At 36.8% G+C, this 18432-nt stretch overlaps 1 protein-coding gene and 1 pseudogene across 9 annotated transcripts in view; one reads left to right on the top strand and one right to left on the bottom strand.

Moving 5' to 3' along the window:
• The window catches only part of Adamts6 (a disintegrin-like and metallopeptidase (reprolysin type) with thrombospondin type 1 motif, 6), a 210178-nt gene that overhangs the window by 60229 nt on the left and 131517 nt on the right, over window positions 1–18432 (bottom strand). For all 9 annotated transcript variants that reach the window (XR_003950407.1, NR_136938.1, XM_006517516.2 and 6 more), the window contains 3 exons: window positions 9399–9532; window positions 7509–7632; window positions 6597–6677 (listed from right to left, as the gene is read on the bottom strand). Coding sequence is in view for 7 of the 9 variants with exons in the window: in XM_006517516.2 (XP_006517579.1) it covers window positions 6597–6677; window positions 7509–7632; window positions 9399–9532 (339 nt within the window). In the remaining 2 variants the exon portion in view is untranslated. The remainder of the gene's footprint in view (window positions 1–6596; window positions 6678–7508; window positions 7633–9398; window positions 9533–18432) is intronic.
• On the top strand, window positions 5100–5536 carry Gm8680 (annotated as a pseudogene).

Raw genomic sequence — 18432 nt, 5'->3', positions numbered from 1 at the left:
ACCACATGAAGCTGTAAAGGAAGGAAGACCAAAGAGTGGATGCTTCAGTCCTACTTAGAAGGGGGAACAAAATAATCATGGGAAATATAGGGTGGGAGGGACTTGGGAGGAAGAGAGGAGGGGCAGGGGGAAAAGAGGGGAAGAATCACATATGGGAGGAGATGGAGGCGATGTACAGAGGGTCAGGAAATTAAACAGAGGTATATAGCAATGGCCGATGGGGAACTTTGGGTAGCAATCAGAACGTCCCAGATGCCTGGAAAGTAAGAGCCTCCCAGGACCCCACAGGGATTACATTAGCTAAAATACCCCAGAAAGGGGAGGGAGAACCTGTTGAGACTGTATCCAGAGGTTCTACATGGTCCTCTGGTTGAGGGAGGAGGCCAACCACCCATCTCCAAAATTTTAGCCCAGAATTGCTACTGTCTAAAGGAAATACAGGTACAAAGAGTGGAGTAGAGACTGAAAGAAAGGCCATCCATAGACTGTTCCACCTTGGAATCCACCCCATACGCAGACACCAAACCCAGACACTATTGCTGATGCCAAGAAGTACTTGCTGACAGCAGACTGATACAGCTGTCTGCTGAGAGGCTCTGCCAAATAGTGACCCACACAGATTGGATGCTCGCAGTCAACCATGGAACTGAGCACAAGCACCCCAATGGAGGACTTAGAGGAAGGAGCTGAAGGAGCCTTATCTGACATCGATGGGAGGGGAGGCCCTTGGTCCAGTGAAGGCTTGATGCCCCAGTGTAGAGCAATTCTTGGTCCATGAGGTGGATGGGTAGGTGGGTGGGGGAGCACCCTCATAGAAGCAGGGTAAGGGGTTTCCAGAGGGGAAATCGGGAAAGGGGATAACATTTGAAATGTAAATAAATAAATTATCCAAATAAGTAAAAAAGAAATTGGGACAGGTCTGACAGGAGTTAGGAACTGGGAAAGAATAAAATAAAAATACATTTTGTATAAAAAAAAGAAAAGAAAGAAAGAAAAAAGAAAGGAAAGAAAGAAAAAGAAAAGCCAGAAACCACAAATTTATAAAACCACTATAAAAATGAGCAAATAATTATAACTAGGTCTCAAAATATAAGGGAAGAATAAAAAAAATGAGTTGAGGACTGAAAAGATTTGGTTAAGAGAAAATATTACTCTTATAGAGAACCTAGGTGCAGTTCCCAGCATCCATGCAGATTGGCTCACATCCATATATAACTTTAATTCTAGAGGATCTGATGCCATAGGCATCTGTATTCACATGCACATACCCACACACAGACAAACATACATACACAAAATTAAAAATAGTAAATATTAAAAAAATAATAAAAATTATCTTTAAAAATAAAAAAACCTGAGTTACATAATTATAATAATTAAAATTGGAAAATAAAAATTAAAATTGATAGCATTACGGTGTCATTGCAAAGCAGAAAATAAAGAAATGGTGATATAGCTCACTGGTAGAGGGCATGCCTAGCATGTGCAAGATCTAGATGTGAATCTACCACTGACTGCTCAAAACATCATGAATACTAATATCAGAAAATATACAAAACTTATATAATAAAATATAACAAAAGTAGCCTAAAGAAGGCTAAAAAAAATACAAGTGTATTTAAGAGGCAGTGCTAAAATATATTTAAGATATTAATTAATTCTTATAATTCAAGTAAAAAAGCAAAAATTAATTTGAAAAAATAAGCACAAATTTAAAGATTTAATGCCTGGAAATTTCAGTCCTGACTGAAAGTTTCCACTATCCAATATAGTATGGCTTTGATTTAAGGATAAACACATAGACCAAAATCAGGAATACAGACAACAAATTGAGCCATGTATTCAGCTGATGCCTAACAAAGAGAGCACTGTAATCCAATTGAGAAAATGACACACTTCTCACATGTGACGCTGCAGAAGGTCACTATCGCTACAGGAAAAAGACAGAATCTAAAACCTTCCTTTACACAGTGTATGAAAACTAAAACTAATTGAAATGGGCTATGTTTTATGTAAAAGTGAAAACTAGTCTTTGTTTTATTTTTGCTTTTTGATGCTGTAAATTCAGCTGAGGGTTCTGTGCATAGTAGACATCTACTCTACCTCTGAGGTACGCCTAGAATCCCTTAAAGCTGTCATTTCTTGTTCTCACTACAGCAGTATGGACAAAAACCACCACTTATTGAAGAATGCTGAAGAGAATGCTTACAACCTTACAACACACATTTCTAAGATAGAACATAAAAAAGTGAAGGTATTTCAACATTCTCTTTTTTTTTCTATAAAGTGTATGAACACAAAAGATATTTTATAGTTTCTAGGTTTTGTTGTTTTTGCTTTTGCTTTTTTATCTCAATTCAGACTAGCCACACATTAACTACTCAAAAAATCACATGTGGCAAGTGGCTCAGATAGTAGACAATTTTGAGTTAATAAATAAATAATGAACAAAAAAAAAAAAAAAAAAAGAACATGAATACAAACCATAAGAGTTTCAAGTACACTTTTACCTGAGGTAGGAGGACCATAATTTCAGGTCAGCTTAGGCTACACAGCAATGTTCATATTAACCTGGGAAACATAACTAGTCTTGGTCTCAAAACAAACAAACAAACCAAAACAAAAACAAAAACCCAAAGGTTAAAAATAGCTAAAATGTTTGTTAGACACTTCATGAATGAAGGTGTTCAGCCTGGTGTGGTGTTGCACACCATTAATCTCAGCACCTAAGAAGCAGAGACAGGTGAGTCTCTTTTCTAGGACAGTCTGATCTACATAGTAAGCTCCAGAACAGCCAGGGCTACAGAGTGAGACTTCACAAAATAAAGTAAAACAAATTATTATCATGTGGTTAAAGAATGTGTTACCAAATATTGACAAGAATATGAAAACAGGTCTCTTCTGAATAGCATGCATCCACTTTAGAATACAACCATATATTTCTTTTTTATCAAAGGTATCTTAGGTAACCAAAAAGTTGAAGAATTTTGTTTGCAATGTGATGACCTGACATACTCTGTAAAATACCCACTACCTAGTTGCTTTTTATGTGTGTCAAGATGACTGTTATGTTAGTAAATTTCAAGCATATAATTGTGTAGAAATTTCCTGAGATTAAAACTTTCCAGGAAGTTGAAACAATAGGTGTTCTAAGGGGAGCTAAAAACTCTGGAAGTAAACACATCAAAACAGCTCAAGAAGTCCATGAAACTGAGTAGTTCTATTTCCTCAAGACCGCATAAGCCATAAAGACTTCTGAGTCATCCTCAGGTGAGTCACAGTGAAGACTAGTCCCCTAGAAGAAGCAGAGACCAGCCAAGTATCCTCAAAAAAGCAGATTTCCTTGACAAATAAAGACAAACTGGTCTACCTGGAAAGGATCCTGTTCAACCTACTGAGCTGCCTGCAGACTGCAGTGTCCTCCAGGTTCCCAGCCTTTGGGGACTGTCATCTATGCTGGGCTGGACTTGGTGAGGCAACCGTGTGAGTAATCGCTGCTCTTGTAAGTAACTCATCCAGGAGCCTACAAGGAACCTACAAGGGACATTGACTTTGGGAGTGTCCAGCTTCAGTCTGTCTTCACTTCCCTATCTCCAGTGAATAGATGTTTGTTCACATTTCCTCATGAACAGTGTCACATAACAATGCATTCTTATCACATATAACTGCAGGATTTAGTTATTTAACTGAAAGTTTAAACTTGTTGATCAGCATCTCTTTAACCTATCAGACTCCAATAAGACCTACTGTAACCAACCTCTTTTCTATTTTGTTCCTATGAGATGTATATTTTTAAAGTGTACATATAAATGTTGTCATGTCTATGTCTGTATCTGGTTTATGTCAATTTGCAAAATGTCTTTTGGTTTTGTTCATGTTGTCATAGATAGTAGGATTTTCTTGTTTTATCTTTCTTTATTTTTCTTTTTTTCAATTTTTAAAAGTAAAATATAATTTTCCCTTCTTCCCACTAACCCCTCCCATGTATGTCCCCCACTCCCTTTCAAATTCATAACCTCTTATTATTTAGTTACTATTGTTTGATAATAATACACACACACACACTGCAACCTGAGGAGTCTGTTTAGTGTTGCTTATATGTATATTTCTTAGGGTTGGATTAGATGATCACTCAGTGTATCCATCTGTGAGAAAAGTAAATTCTCCCTCTCTCAGCAGCTTTTATCACTTGTAGCTCTTAATCTAAGGGTGAGGCTCTGCATGAATTCTTTCATCTGTGTCAGTTTGTCAGGTCTTGTTTAAATAGCCATATTTCTTTTTCATTTTTAATTATGTGTATATATGTGTGTCTATGTATGTAGTATAGTGCCCCAGACTCAAGAAGAAAGTGTCCAATCCCATGGAGGTGGAGTTACAGGCAGTAGTGAGCTGTCCTACAAAGGTGTTGAGACCTGAATTCATGTCTTCTCCAAGAGCAGTACATGATTTTAACTACTGAGCTATCTTTCTTTGTTTTATTTTTAAGGCTGAGGAATATTCCTCACAAAAATATAACATGATTGTCTTATTCTTTCATTCCTTAACACACACTTAGGTTATTTGCATATCAGGGGTTTTGTGGGCAATTCTGTAATGAACATGTAGTATAGTAATATCTTTGAAGTGGTGAGTATTTTAATTTATAATCTATACTCAGAAGTAGAATTGCTGGGTCATATGATATCTCTGTTTTTAATATTCTAATAAACAACCATTTTCTTTCCTCTAATGATTGTACTTTTGCAATCTCTCTCTTTCCCTCTCTGTCTGTCTGTCTATCCCTCCCTATCTCTCTGTCTCTGCCCCTCTTCTCTTTCTTTCTCCAGGGTCTCTTGTAACCCAGGTGGCCTGGAATTTACCATGCATCTGAGGATGACCTTGAACTCCGGATCCTCCTGCCTCTGCCTCCCAAAGTAATGGGATTTCAGGCATTCATTGCCATTGTCATGATAATTTCTTGAAAAGTTGAAAGTTAAATTAAAAAGTTTAATTTCTTAAAAAGTTAAAGAAGATCAGTTTCTTCTAGGAATTTATCCAGGAGGAATAAAAATACATGTTCGCGTCTTCTTCCTCGGCGCTGCCTACGAGGTGGCTGCCATCTGTTTTGCAGCATCATGGCTGCCCTCCGGCCTCTGGTGAAGTCCAAGATCCTCAAAAAGAGGACCAAGAAGTTCATCAGACACCAGTCAGACCGATATGTGAAAATAAAGCGAAACTGGCAGAAACCCAGAGGCATCGACAACAGGTGCGGAGAAGGTTCAAGGGCCAGATCCTGATGCCCAACATCGGTTATGGGAGCAACAAGAAAACCAAGCACATGCTGCCCAGCGGCTTCCGCAAGCTCCTGGTCCACAATGTCAAGGAGCTGGAGGTGCTGCTGATGTGCAACAAATCTTACTGTGCTGAGATTGCTCACAATGTGTCCTCTAAGAACCGAAAAGCCAACTAGAAAGAGCAGCACATCTGGCCATCAGAGTCACCAATCTACCATGCCTGGCTACGCAGCGAAGAAAATGAATAGATAGCTTGTGTGCATGTTTTGTGATTAAAATAAAATCACAAAAACTGCAAAAAAAAAAAAAAAAAAAAAACAACCCACACACAAACAAAAAACAACCAAAATCCAAAAACCAACCAACCAAACAAACAAAAAACCTACATGTTCACAAAAAGTTTGCTTATGAATGTTCAACTTTAACCAGGGGTGGGAAATACTTTAGTTGGGAAAGTGTTTGCATTGTAAGCATAAAGACCCGAGGTTGATCCTTAGAACACTCATTTAAAAAAGTCAGGGCCAGTGGTGTGTGCCTGTAAACCCAGTTGGGGGAGGAAGAAATAGATGGGTTTCTTGGGTTCAGTAGCCAGCCAGTGTAGACTAACCTGCAAGCCCCAGGTCTCAGTTAAAGTTCCGATCTCAAAAACAAAGTGAAAGGCTGCCGAAGCATGACACCCAGTGTTTACCTCTGGTCTTCACATGAATAAACAAAGGTGCACATGTTCCGGAACACACAAGACACACAGACACATAGGCACAGACACACAGACACACTCACAAATACACATACACACGGAAGCATTATTCACAATAGTAAAAGACTATGTTTCAAATATTCATCATCATTAAATATTATATTAATATTTTAATATTAGAATTATTAATTATGATAATGTATATATATACACATACACACCACACTCACATGAGAAATAAAACATAAGTTAAAAACAGATCAAAGTTTGCCTGAGACCAAGGTTGGGACTAACAGAATTAAACTCCAAAGAGGATTGAAGGCAATTTAACTACAAAAGGGAATAAGGTTTACAATCAAAGACATGTTTTCTACCTTGGTTGTAGCATTTATATAATTATTAATAATATTCAAACTATATGGTTATTATGTATTCCATTATATGTAAGCTATACTTTAATAATATTGAATTAAAAATCAAATAATTAACATGTCAAAATGTAACTATAATCCTCTAATTTTTCTGCTTAATATTTTTTATGTGTATGGCTGCAACTTGGAACATCTTTCTTTCAGTATTATGCCTTTCATATCACTAATTTAAAAAAATCTAGCAAAATAACTTACCAATGTAATTTTTTGACATGGAAACTTCTCTTACTTCAATATGAACAGAGCCTCTTGGTATCTGAACCACTTCCATATAACCTGGAATACAGAAGACCGCCAGCAATAAGCAGCTAACTAGAAAATGGGAGCGCAGCATCTAATATCAGCAGTGCTCTCAGTGCTTTGGTTCCTCCTGTGACTTTGTACTCCATAACTGCACAATAAAAACAAATTTCCAGTGTGTCTATGAAGACATTTTAGAGAAAAAAGTTTAATTGGGAGTGGTGGGAGGGAGCTTGAAATAAGACTATGACTACATAGTCCTTGGGTCTAGAACTCACTTTGTAGACCAAGCTGGCCATGAACTCATAGAGACCTGCCTACCTAGGCCTAATTTTTTTTTTTTTGGTCTAAAATCATCTCAATATATTTTGCAGCCTTAGCATGTGTAATATTGGTTCACCTTTTCTCAACACATTCTCCTCACACTAATGCTGTATGGGTTATCCCAGTTCAAAGAAGCATGGAAAGTTGGAAGTGGCAGTATCACTCACAGTCATAGCTACCCAACGAGGCGGAGAAACCAGAACCACCTATGCCTGGAGATTCAAGCCCTACAGGGTAATTTCATTAGGACACTATCAAAAAGTGTAGGGCTGAGGTGTCAAACGCGAAATGGAAGAATATTGGCCTTGCATGGTCAAAACCTTATTTTCAATCTTCAACAAACTGTTCTCCCCAAAGGCTAAGTCAAATAACATTAAGATAACTTTATGAAGCTACATTTAACATGTACCAGACTGAAAGGACCAATATCTGGGGAAAAGATACGTCTGGCCTACCTACAGGAAGCTTTCAGTAGGGAGGAAAGGAAAAGCAAGAGTCTTTATCACTGCAGTCCACCAGAGGAAGAATTCTTTCTGTACTCACCTCCTCTGGGCAATGAGTCATTGAAGAACCCTTCAATGGCATCACAGGTGCTTCCATCCCCACCACAGACTCGGCACCTATCTTCCCTAGCATCAGATCCCAAAATATTATCACAACCTACGTGCTGAAAATAGAGAATATTCAGTGTGTCAAAAAGGGAAATTTCTGGAACCATAACTAATCAAATACATATAACTTAGTTATTTACTTGTATTTCCAGTAAAGGAAATCAAAATAGGAAATACTTTTCCATCTATTGTCATTCTCTCTTTAGTTAACATTTCTTAACCACTGAGCCATCTCTCCAGCCCGTAGTTAACATTTCTAAATACTTAAACTTACAAAAAAATGGATTTCCTATAAATATAACTATTTCTAACTTATACTTCTCTTTCATTGACAGATACCATGTTCTAATGTTTTAGAATATTGTTATTTATTAGTTAACAGACTCTTCCTTTTACTCCCAGTAAAGTAATTCAAGAACTAGGAAAAAATGACTCATGGTCTCCTACAGGGCTCTAACAGAGTGGACACTACTGAGCTCCTCCTCTGTGGGGCTATAAAAGAGAGTCCTACTGAGTTCCTCCTCTGCAGGGATATAACAGAGAGAGTCCTACTCAGCGCATCCTCTACAGGGATATAACAGAGAGGTCCTACTGAGCGCATCCTCTGTGGGATTGTAATTGTCTGCCCATCCTAAATCATGGCCTTTTCCAGCCCATTGTTAGTGCTAGCTGCTAATTATAATGTTCACACCTGAGTAAGCTTTAAAAAAGAAAAACCAAAAAACCAAAAAACCAAACCAAATATCTGTTTCTAGTTTGGGAATGAAATTGGCATAAACAAGGGAGATGTAAGCGTTTGACTTAAGAAGCTAAGATTTTACCTTTTAATGTTGTATTTAATTATTAAAATATGGATTTTTAACATGCATATGATATATTTTGGTGCCTGAATTTATACATCTGAAAATTTCCCCCAAATAAAACCTAGAATTATATCTTGTCATTTAAAAACTGTCATAAAATATATTTTCTTTGAGAAGATAAAGTGCTAGACAAACACACATAAACACAAATCTCTCTTTTTTCTGTTTACACACACACACACACACACACACACACACACATTAACTGGAACATCAGATCTAGAAGCATGTTATCAAAAGGAATCTGCAAATTATGAAGGTAAGCAACACACTGATTTTATCTCTTCTTTCTCAGTTTGTATCACTTACTAATGTGTTTCTCTTCAAAGTAAAACAAGCAAAATAAGTTATGAGAACAGTGGTTTTGTGGCTTTTCTTATTACGACAAGATCCATGGATTTGATCCCGACCCTGTCCAAGTCTTCTGGCTAATGCTAAAGTAAATGGTTTAATAAGACTGACTGTGTAATGAAAACCATCATAGTTCTTTAAAAGGAGATAAAGTAGGTGGAACACAGCTATTTCACAGTTTGAGAAAATAATTACACTATGAAATACATAAAGCCTTCCAATAAGAACATATGGTAGCCACATGAAGAAGAGTCAAATTCTTAGCCCATTTTTTCTATTATAGTCTTTATAAACAGAGCAGGAGAATAATACAAATTCAAAAATACAAAAATATTATAATACAAAAATATTATAAATATAAATTCTTGAAAATTATTATAAATATAATTAAAATTACAGAAGAAATCAGCTTTGCTTGATTTTATTATATAAATGAGTCATTTTGGTAGGTGCATGCATGTATGTACATGTATGTGCTATATTGTTGTTCTTTACTGTAATTCAATTTATCTAAAATGTGGCTTTAAGAAAACTGAACATAGAACCCAGCACAAGCTACTATCTGAGACAAGACAAGACCCCCAACAGAGAAGTAAAATCTGAGCCACCTTGCATTCTCCATTGATACAGATATCCAGTGAGTCTGCATTGCACTGTGTCCCATCTATCACAGCAGGAGCTCGCTCTGTGTAGAAATTATAGCCTTCAGCCAGGCAATTTAATGCACAAGGTTTTACCCCACCTAGACAAATAAAACAGAAGAAAAGAGTGGAGTGGTTCTTCTAAGGAAGAATGATTCAATGTTATTCTTATCAAATTTACAATTTATGTACACAGTCTCTGAGTGCATATTTTAGACCACAATCCTTTTTAAATACTGTGTTTATTTTTATAGCATACACAACATAAAACAGTGCCTGCTGGGCTGCTTTGTGCTTTAAGTCATTCAGGTGTACCCACTACATAATACAATAGATTTTAGGTCAAAAGAATCACAATGGAAATCACTGAATTTTTTTAAAAGTATGAAAGGGGTAATGCTTTTTTTTTTTAAATGAGCTAATAAAATTCTAGGAGATATGAAAAATAACTTTTAGAACAAATGAGAATTATGTTATAGATTCTGCTAAATCCCATACAAGAACTCTGCTATGTCAATCAAGCAGGGGTACACACTGTTAAAACAAAACTAAATCTGTATAAGTCATATAAACATCATACTCCAAGGGTCAGGGAACTAATTTTATATGAAGTCAGCAAGTCAATAACAAAATTAAAATTAAAAATTAACAATGCCATTAAATATATGTATTTCTTATTAGCTTAGTAAGAGAATACAAATGTGAAATATAATATTAGATTTTAGTAGATGAAGCAATATATAGTATGATTTATGAGAAACATGAAATAATGACCATTTTAATGTCTTGGAAATGTGTATCTCATATCTATACGTATATATAGAGAGACATACACACAAATATATTAATCTATAAATAAAGATTATGTATTTGTGAGTGTGTATATTTATTTGTAGGTCAGAGTCATGGGTATCGTTTCTCTCTTTTTAAAATATGGATCCTAGGGATCAAACTCAAGTCATTTGGCTTGGTGGCTGAGCTATTTGATGACCCAGACATGTTTATTTTTAAGTTTGATGTAGAAAAATAGACAAAAATCATAGCAATGCAAGTATATCATGATTTTATACTATATACTATCACCAAGATCAAGAAATAAAGAGATGTATGTCTGCAATATCTGAAGACCGAGGCACATGATTAAGGGACTAAACCTAAGAATATATGTGGCTAAGGAGCCAAGATAAAAGTTTAAGTTACAGAAAACCTATTTAATAAAATTATATTTAAAATTTCTTCAGTTCTGGGGAAAGAAATGAACATTTAAGATCTAGAGTCACTTGGAACACTAAATGTAAATGACCAGAGAAGAGTCTTTCCACAATATATTGTAGTGAAGATGCTAAAACTATTAAATAAACTATTAGAACTGGTTAGAAAAAAATTTTACCTCAATTGCAAAGGCAAAAGCATTCAAATACACACTATCAAACATCTCAGCAGAAGCCCTAAAATCCAGAAATTTTTCAAACTCTATTAACTGTCAACCAAAATTATTCATTCTAGAAAGTTATCTTTCAAAATCAAGTGTGAAATAAATGTATTTCAACATATGCAAAAAACCTAAGCAATTTATCACCAAATCAGCACTGTAAAAATATTCGCCTTCTAATTTCCATCTACATCCTGGAGCTAAGACTATCTCACAGCCCTCTCTGCACAGGAATCCTGCATGGAGAGAACCTGGTCTCTCAGGAGTGCTCTCACTTCTAGGCCCACAGGTGAGACCACCACTTTTGCTCGAATTACTGTCCAAAGAGGTACCCACCAGGAATGCACAGGGCACAGGAACCACAGAGCAACTGGGGACAGGACCCTTTTGATCTCCATGTACACCCTAGAGTAAGGCTTTCCCACAGCCCTCCGATCACAAATCCCACCCAGAGAAAGCTAGTCTCCCCAGGAATACTGACACACCTAAAATCACAGGCCCACAGGCCCGCAGGAGGGACAAGCTCTAGTCAGAGACAGCAAGACCAACTAACACCAGAGATAACCAGTTGGCTAGAGGCAAGCACAAGAACCTAAGCAACAGAAACCAAGGCTATTTGGCATCATCAGAACCCAGTCCTCCCACCACAGTAAGTCTTGGATACCACAACACACCCGAAAAGCAAGATTTGGATTTAAAGATCACAACTCATGATGCTGATAGAGGACTTTAAGAAGGACATAAATGACTTCCTCAAAGACATACAGGAGAACACAGGTAAACAGGTAGAAGCCCTTAAAAAGGAAACAGAAAAATCCCTTAAAGAATAAGAGGAAAAGGTGACGGAATTAAACAAAACCATCCAGGATCTAAAAATGGAAATAGAAACAGTAAAGAAATAACAAAGGGAAACAACCCTGGAGCTAGAAAACCTAAAAAAGAGATCAAGAGACATAAGTACAAACATCACCAATAGAATACAAGAGATAGATGAGAGAATCTCAAGTGCAGAAGATACCATAGAAAACATTGACACAACAAAGAAAATGCAAAATTAAAAAAGATCCTAACCCAAACATCCAGGAAATCCAGGACACAATGAGAAGACCAAACGTAAGGATAATAGATATAGAAGAGAGCCTAAATTAAAGGACCAGTAAATATCTTCAATTAAACAACAAAAGGAGGTCAAAGGGATACAAATTGGAAAGGAAGAAGGCAAAATATCACTATTTGCAGATGATAGGATAGTATACTTCAGTGACCCCAAAAATTCCACCAGAGAACTCCTACAGCTGATAAACAACTTCAGCAAGTGACTGGATATAAAATTAACTCCAACAAATCAGTAGCCTTCCTCTACTCAAAGCATAAACAAACAGGCTGAGAAAAAATTAGGGAAATGACACCCTTCACAATAGTTACAAATAATATAAAATATCTTGATGTGACCCTAACCAAACAAGTGAAAGATCTGTATGACAAGAACTTCAAGTCTCTGAAGAAAGAAATCGAAGAAGGTCTCAGAAGATGGAAAGATCTCCCATGCTCATAGATTGGCAGGATTAATAAAATAAAAATGGCCGTCTTCCCAAAAGCAGTCTACAGATTCAATGCAATCCTCATCAAACTTCCAACTAAATTCTTCATAAAGTTAGAAATAGCAATTCTTAAATTAATTTGGAATAACCAAAAACCCAAGATAGGGAAAACTATTCTCAACAATAAAAGAACCTCTGGGGGGAATCACCATGCCTGACCTCAAGCTGTACTACAGAACAATAGTGATAAAAACTGCATGGTATTGGTATAGGAACAGGCAGGTAGATCAATGGAATAGAACTGAAGACTCAGAAATGAACCCACATACCTATGGTCATTTGATCTTTGACAAAGGAGTTAAAACCATCCAGTGGAAAAAAGACAGCATTTTCAACAAATGATGCTGGTTCAACTGGCGGTTAGCATGTAGAACAATGAAAATCGATCCATTCTTATTTCCTTGTACAAAGCTCAAGTCCAAGTGGACCTCCACTTAAAGGCAGATACACTTAAACTAATAGAAAAGAAAGTATAGAAGAGCCTTGACTACATGGGCACAGGGGAAGTTTTCCTGAACAGAACACCAATGGCTTATGCTCTAAGATCAACAATTGACAAACGGGACCTCATAAAATTGCAAAGCTTCTGTAAGGCAAAGGGCACTGTCAATAGAACAAAACAGCAACCAACAGACTGGGAAAAGGTCTTTACCAATCCTACATCTGATAGAGGGCTAATATCCAATATATACAAAGAACTCAAGAAGTTAGACTCCAGAGAACCAAATATAATAACCTCCACAGCACTAAACAGTTTGCACAACTGGCCATATTTGAGTTCAAACAGACCTTAAACATTTGCCATGACAGGCATTATTGGCCTAGATAAAGATATCTGCCTTGGCTACAGTTACAAGCTCCCATGGAAACTTTGCTGATTTGGCTGCCACACTGACATTACTCTACAACATACTCCAGCTAAAATAAGAGATAGGTTTTGTGTTTTTTTTTCCTTTGTATACACTATGCTAAATATTAAACTTTATGCGTTGATCAAAACTTTGACTTGACTGTGTTCTTCTCTTGGTCCCTGCCCTTTTCATTTCCAGCCCTCCATTCAAGTAAACACTGTTCGTCCTTTAGCAGCTGGATGGCCACACAAATAACTCTATTAAAAAGTGAGGAACAGAGCTAAACAGAGAATTCTTAACGGAGGAATATCAAATGGCAGAGAAAACCTAAAGAAATGTTCAACATCCTTTTTCATCAGGGAAATGCAAATCAAAACAACCCTGAGATTCCACCTCACACCAGTCAGAATGGATAAGATCAAACATTCAGATGCAAGCTCGTATAACCACTCTGGAAATCAGTCTGGTTCCTCAGAAAATTGGACATAGTACTACCGGAGGATCCCACAATACTTCTCCTGGGCATATACCCAGAAAATGTTCCAACTTGTAATAAGGACACATGCTCCACTATGTTCATAGCAACCTTATTTATAATAGCCAGAAGCTGGAAAGAACCCAGATGTCCCTCAACAGAGGAATCGATACAGAAAATGTGGTAAATTTACACAATGGAGTACTACTCAGCTATTAAAAACACTGAATTCATGAAATTCTTAGGCAAATGGATGGATCTGGAGGATATCATCCTGAGTGAGGTAACTGAATCAGAAATGGTATGCACTCACTGATAAGTGGATATTAGCCCAGAAACTTAGAATATCCAAGATACAATTTGCAAAACACATGAAGCTCAAGAAGAAGGAAGACCAAAATGGAAATACTTTGTTCCTTCTTAGAATGGGGAACAAAATACCCATGAAAGGAGTTACAGAGACAAAGTTTGGAGCTGAGACAGAAGGAAGGACCATCCAGAGACTGCCCCACCCAGGGATCCATCCCATAAACAACTACCAAATCCAGACACTACTGCATATGCCAGCAAGATTTTGCTTACAGGATATAGCTTACGTGATATAGCTGTCTTTTGTGAGTCTATGCCAGTGCCTGGCAAACACAGAAGTGAATGCTCAGTCATCTATTGGATTGAAAACAGGGTCCCCAATGAAGAAGCTAGAGAATGTTCCCAAGGAGCTAAAAGGGATTGTAACCCTACAGGAGGGGCAACTATGTTCTAACCAGTACCCCATCCCCTCCATTGCCTCTGTCTCTAGTTGAATATGAAGCAGAGAATGGCCTAGTAGGCCATCAATGGGAGGAGAGTCCCTTGGTCTTGCGAAGATTATATGCCCCAGCACAGGGGAATGCTAGGGCCAGGAAGAGGGAATGGATGGGTTGGGGAGCAGGGTGAGGGGAGGGTATTGGGGACTTTGAGGATAGCATTTGAAATATAAATGAAAATATCTAATTAAAAAAAAGACATGTGGTATTATAAACAAAAGTCAAGAGAATTAAAATGTATAAATTTTTTATGTGACCAAATTTAGATTATGGTTAGCTTAAAATATATCATCATCATCATCATCAAAATATTTCATGTAATCTATTATATAAATCAATTTTACTAGTAATAAAATATTTCATGAAACTCATAAAGCAAAAGCTTTTGTAGACAAAATGATCACAACATGCACAGGATACTCCATTCAATATATTAAAAAGTATCTTTCAAGTGCATACAAAACAGTCTTTAAGGTATATAATATTTTAGGATACAAACAAACAAAGAAAAATAAGATCAGAATAGTATCTAGCATCTTTTTCTGGCCACCATGATTAAGTATGACTTACACTTAAATGTTTGGTCCAAGAATACAAATCAATAAATCTACCACACTACTACTAAAAAGGAAAGGACAAAAAACTTAAATGACCATTCAAATAGATACAGAAAAAAATGACAAAAATTCAACCAACTTTTCATTATGAAAATTCTAAATTAGGAACAGAAGGAATGCATTTTAACACATTAAAGGCCATTATGATAAACCCATGGCTAACATAGTACAGAAGTGAGAAAAGTTCACGGCCTTTCTTCTAACCTCCAGGAGAAAAGAAGGCTGCCTATTTCCAATCCTGCTAGTGGACACACTACTACAAGTACAAGCCAGGAAAGCAGAGGAGTAAAAGGCATCCTAACTGAAAGTAAAACCCTGATTACAGAACCCTGAAGACTGTACAAAAATCCTGTGAGAAACAATAGGGAAAAAAAAATCCCAGAACTCTTACAGAATCACAAAAGACACTGAATAGCCACAGAAATCTTGAGCAAAATTTATACTGTCTACAACTAATGAAGGCATGGAGGAGGGAACAGAGACTGTGAGAATAGTCAACCAATAACCTGCCCAATTTGAGACCCATCCCATAGGCAAGCACACTATGATATACTGTTGTATATCATATATGACATACTATCATATGCTATACTAATGATACTCTGTTATGTTTACAGGCAGAAGCATGTTGTTCTCTGAGAAGCTCTACCCAGCAGCTGACCCAGACAGATGCAGACACCCACAGCTAAACAGTGGATGGAGCTTGGGGACTTTTACAGAAGAATAGGAAGAGGGATTGTGGCCCCGAAAAGTGATAGGACCTCCACAGGAAGACCAACAGAGTCAATAATGTGGACCCTTAAAGACCATATACAGGCTGGACCTAGGCTCTGTGTTCATGTGTAGCAGATGTGGAGCTTGACCACCATTGGGCCCTGAACAACTGGAATAGGGCTGGTCTAAAAGCTATTGCCTGTCCATGGGATATGTTCTTCTAGCTGGGATGCCTTGTCTGGTCTCAGTGGGAAAGGAATTGCCTAGCCTTGCAGAGACTTGAAGTTTCAGGGTTGGGGAATATGCAGAGGGGCCCCATCTGCTCAGAGGAAAAGGGGATAGGGGAAGAATTGTGGAAGGGGATGATTGGGAGGGGGCAGTTGAGCGGGATATAAAGTGAATAAGTAAAAAAAAAAAATAAAATTAAAAAATATGAAAAGGAGTAAAGCTGGAAGAATCACACTTGCTGATTTCACATTGTATTTCATAACTCTATAAATCAGAGTAGTGTGGTGATTTCTAGCACAGGCAGTGTAACAATGAAAGAAAACAGAGATTTGTGGAATAAATCCATGCATACAAAGCAAGTGATCCTCAACAAATCTGCCAAGGATATATAAGGATATATAAGGGTAATCTTGAATAGGTCATGTAAAGAAAACCAGAATTCACATGGAAAAAAATGAAGTCATAGTCTTATCAGACACCACATACTAAACTGTCCAAAATGAATTAAAGACTTACACATGAGAGCCAAAGCTATTAAGCAATCAGAAGAGAACTGGGATAACATCCCATGACATTGGTTTTGCAGTGGATTTTTAGAAATGACACCTATAGTATAGGCAATAGATGCCAAAGTAAACAACTGGGGCTGTATAAAATTAAAACACTTTTTAAAACCCAGAAAGAAATTCTTTGAATAAAAGGATAATCTGTGGAACGCTAAAACATATTTGTAAAGCATATGTGCAGTAAGGGTCAATACTCCAAATATATAAAGAACAAGAAAAATTTAGTAAACACAAGAAATAACCCAGTTAAGAAATAGCCCGTTGGGGGCTGGAGGCATGGCTTAGTGGTTAAGAGCACCTACTGCTCTTCCAGAGGTCCTGAGTTCAGTTCCCAGCAACCACATGGTGGCTCACAACCATCTGTAATGGGATCTGATGCCCTCTTCTGTTGTGTCTGAAAAGAGCAATGGTGTACTCATATGCATAAAGTAAATAAATAAATCTTAAAAAAAAAAAAGAAATGGCCAATTGTATCAAATAGACATTTTCCTCAAGAAGAGTTGCATATAGCCCATAGGTACTTGGGAAAGTGTGTCCCCTCTCAAACCATTAAGCACTAGAGAAATGCTAGCCAAAACCACAGTGAGATATTATCTCACAACTACTAGGAAAGCATTGGTTAAAAGCCACACTATGAGATGGGGCAAGAATTTTGAGAAAAGGTATTCCTTATACACCATTTCCAAGAATGTCAGATGGTACAGCCATAACGGAAAGCAGAAAGGTTCTTAAAAAAAAAAAAAAAACCCAGCACTATATTATATCCTAACAATTTGACTCCTGAGTAAATCTTCAAAGAAAATAAAATCACTATCTCAAAGCTTTTGTTACATTCTCATATTTACTATTGTATTATTTCACAAAAGCCATAATATAAAGACACGTTGAATGTTGATAACTAGATACAGAAATGGCGAGATACACAAACAGACACAATATGTACTCAGACACAAATATACTACATGCATACACAAAAATCAGTCTTCCTAAGTTTTGAGACAAATTGAAGAATTTAAGAAAACATTAAGATAAGCAAAATAGGCCACTATAGAAAGACAAATCTTACATGATCTCTCCTAAGTAGAATCTAAAAAAGGTCAAGTTTGGAAACGTGGAAGGGAGAAAGGTAATTATCAGAGACTGACTGTGATGAAAGAAATAGGGAGATTTTTGTCAAAGGGTAAAAACTTATAGCTTTAAGAGAAATTATGGAAATACTGTAGTTAGTAGTTATATGTGTATACTTGAAATTTTTTCCATACACATAAAATCTACCTAGGGTCTTAGGCCATCACACATAAAAAGGAAGAACTATGTGAACTGGTTTTATGTTAGTACACTTATAATTATTTCACGTTGAATTCATTCATAAAAACATCATATTAGCCTATAACAATTCACTAATTATTACTCAATCAAGCTAATGGAAAAGGAGGCCTAATTATTCATTAAAGAAAGAATTGAAGAGCCAGAGATATGGGTCAATGAGTAAGTGTTTCTTTCCTGGTGACCTGTGTGTGACCCTTTGAACTCCCAGTAGAAAAACAGAACTGACTCACTAAATGTTGTTCTCTGACCTCCACAGAAGAGCCACTACATGCACATAACGATACTTTCACATACATATATACACACATACTGAAACAAATAACTTTTTAAAAGAGAGAACTAGAGGTGATTCCTTTAATAAAGGAGTTTATCAACCAATTAG

The sequence above is a fragment of the Mus musculus genome, chromosome 13, assembly GCF_000001635.26.
Source record: "Mus musculus strain C57BL/6J chromosome 13, GRCm38.p6 C57BL/6J".
Taxonomy (NCBI): domain Eukaryota; kingdom Metazoa; phylum Chordata; class Mammalia; order Rodentia; family Muridae; genus Mus; species Mus musculus.
Note: the sequence above shows the minus strand (reverse complement) of the source record. Positions and strands in the feature narration are given on the sequence as shown.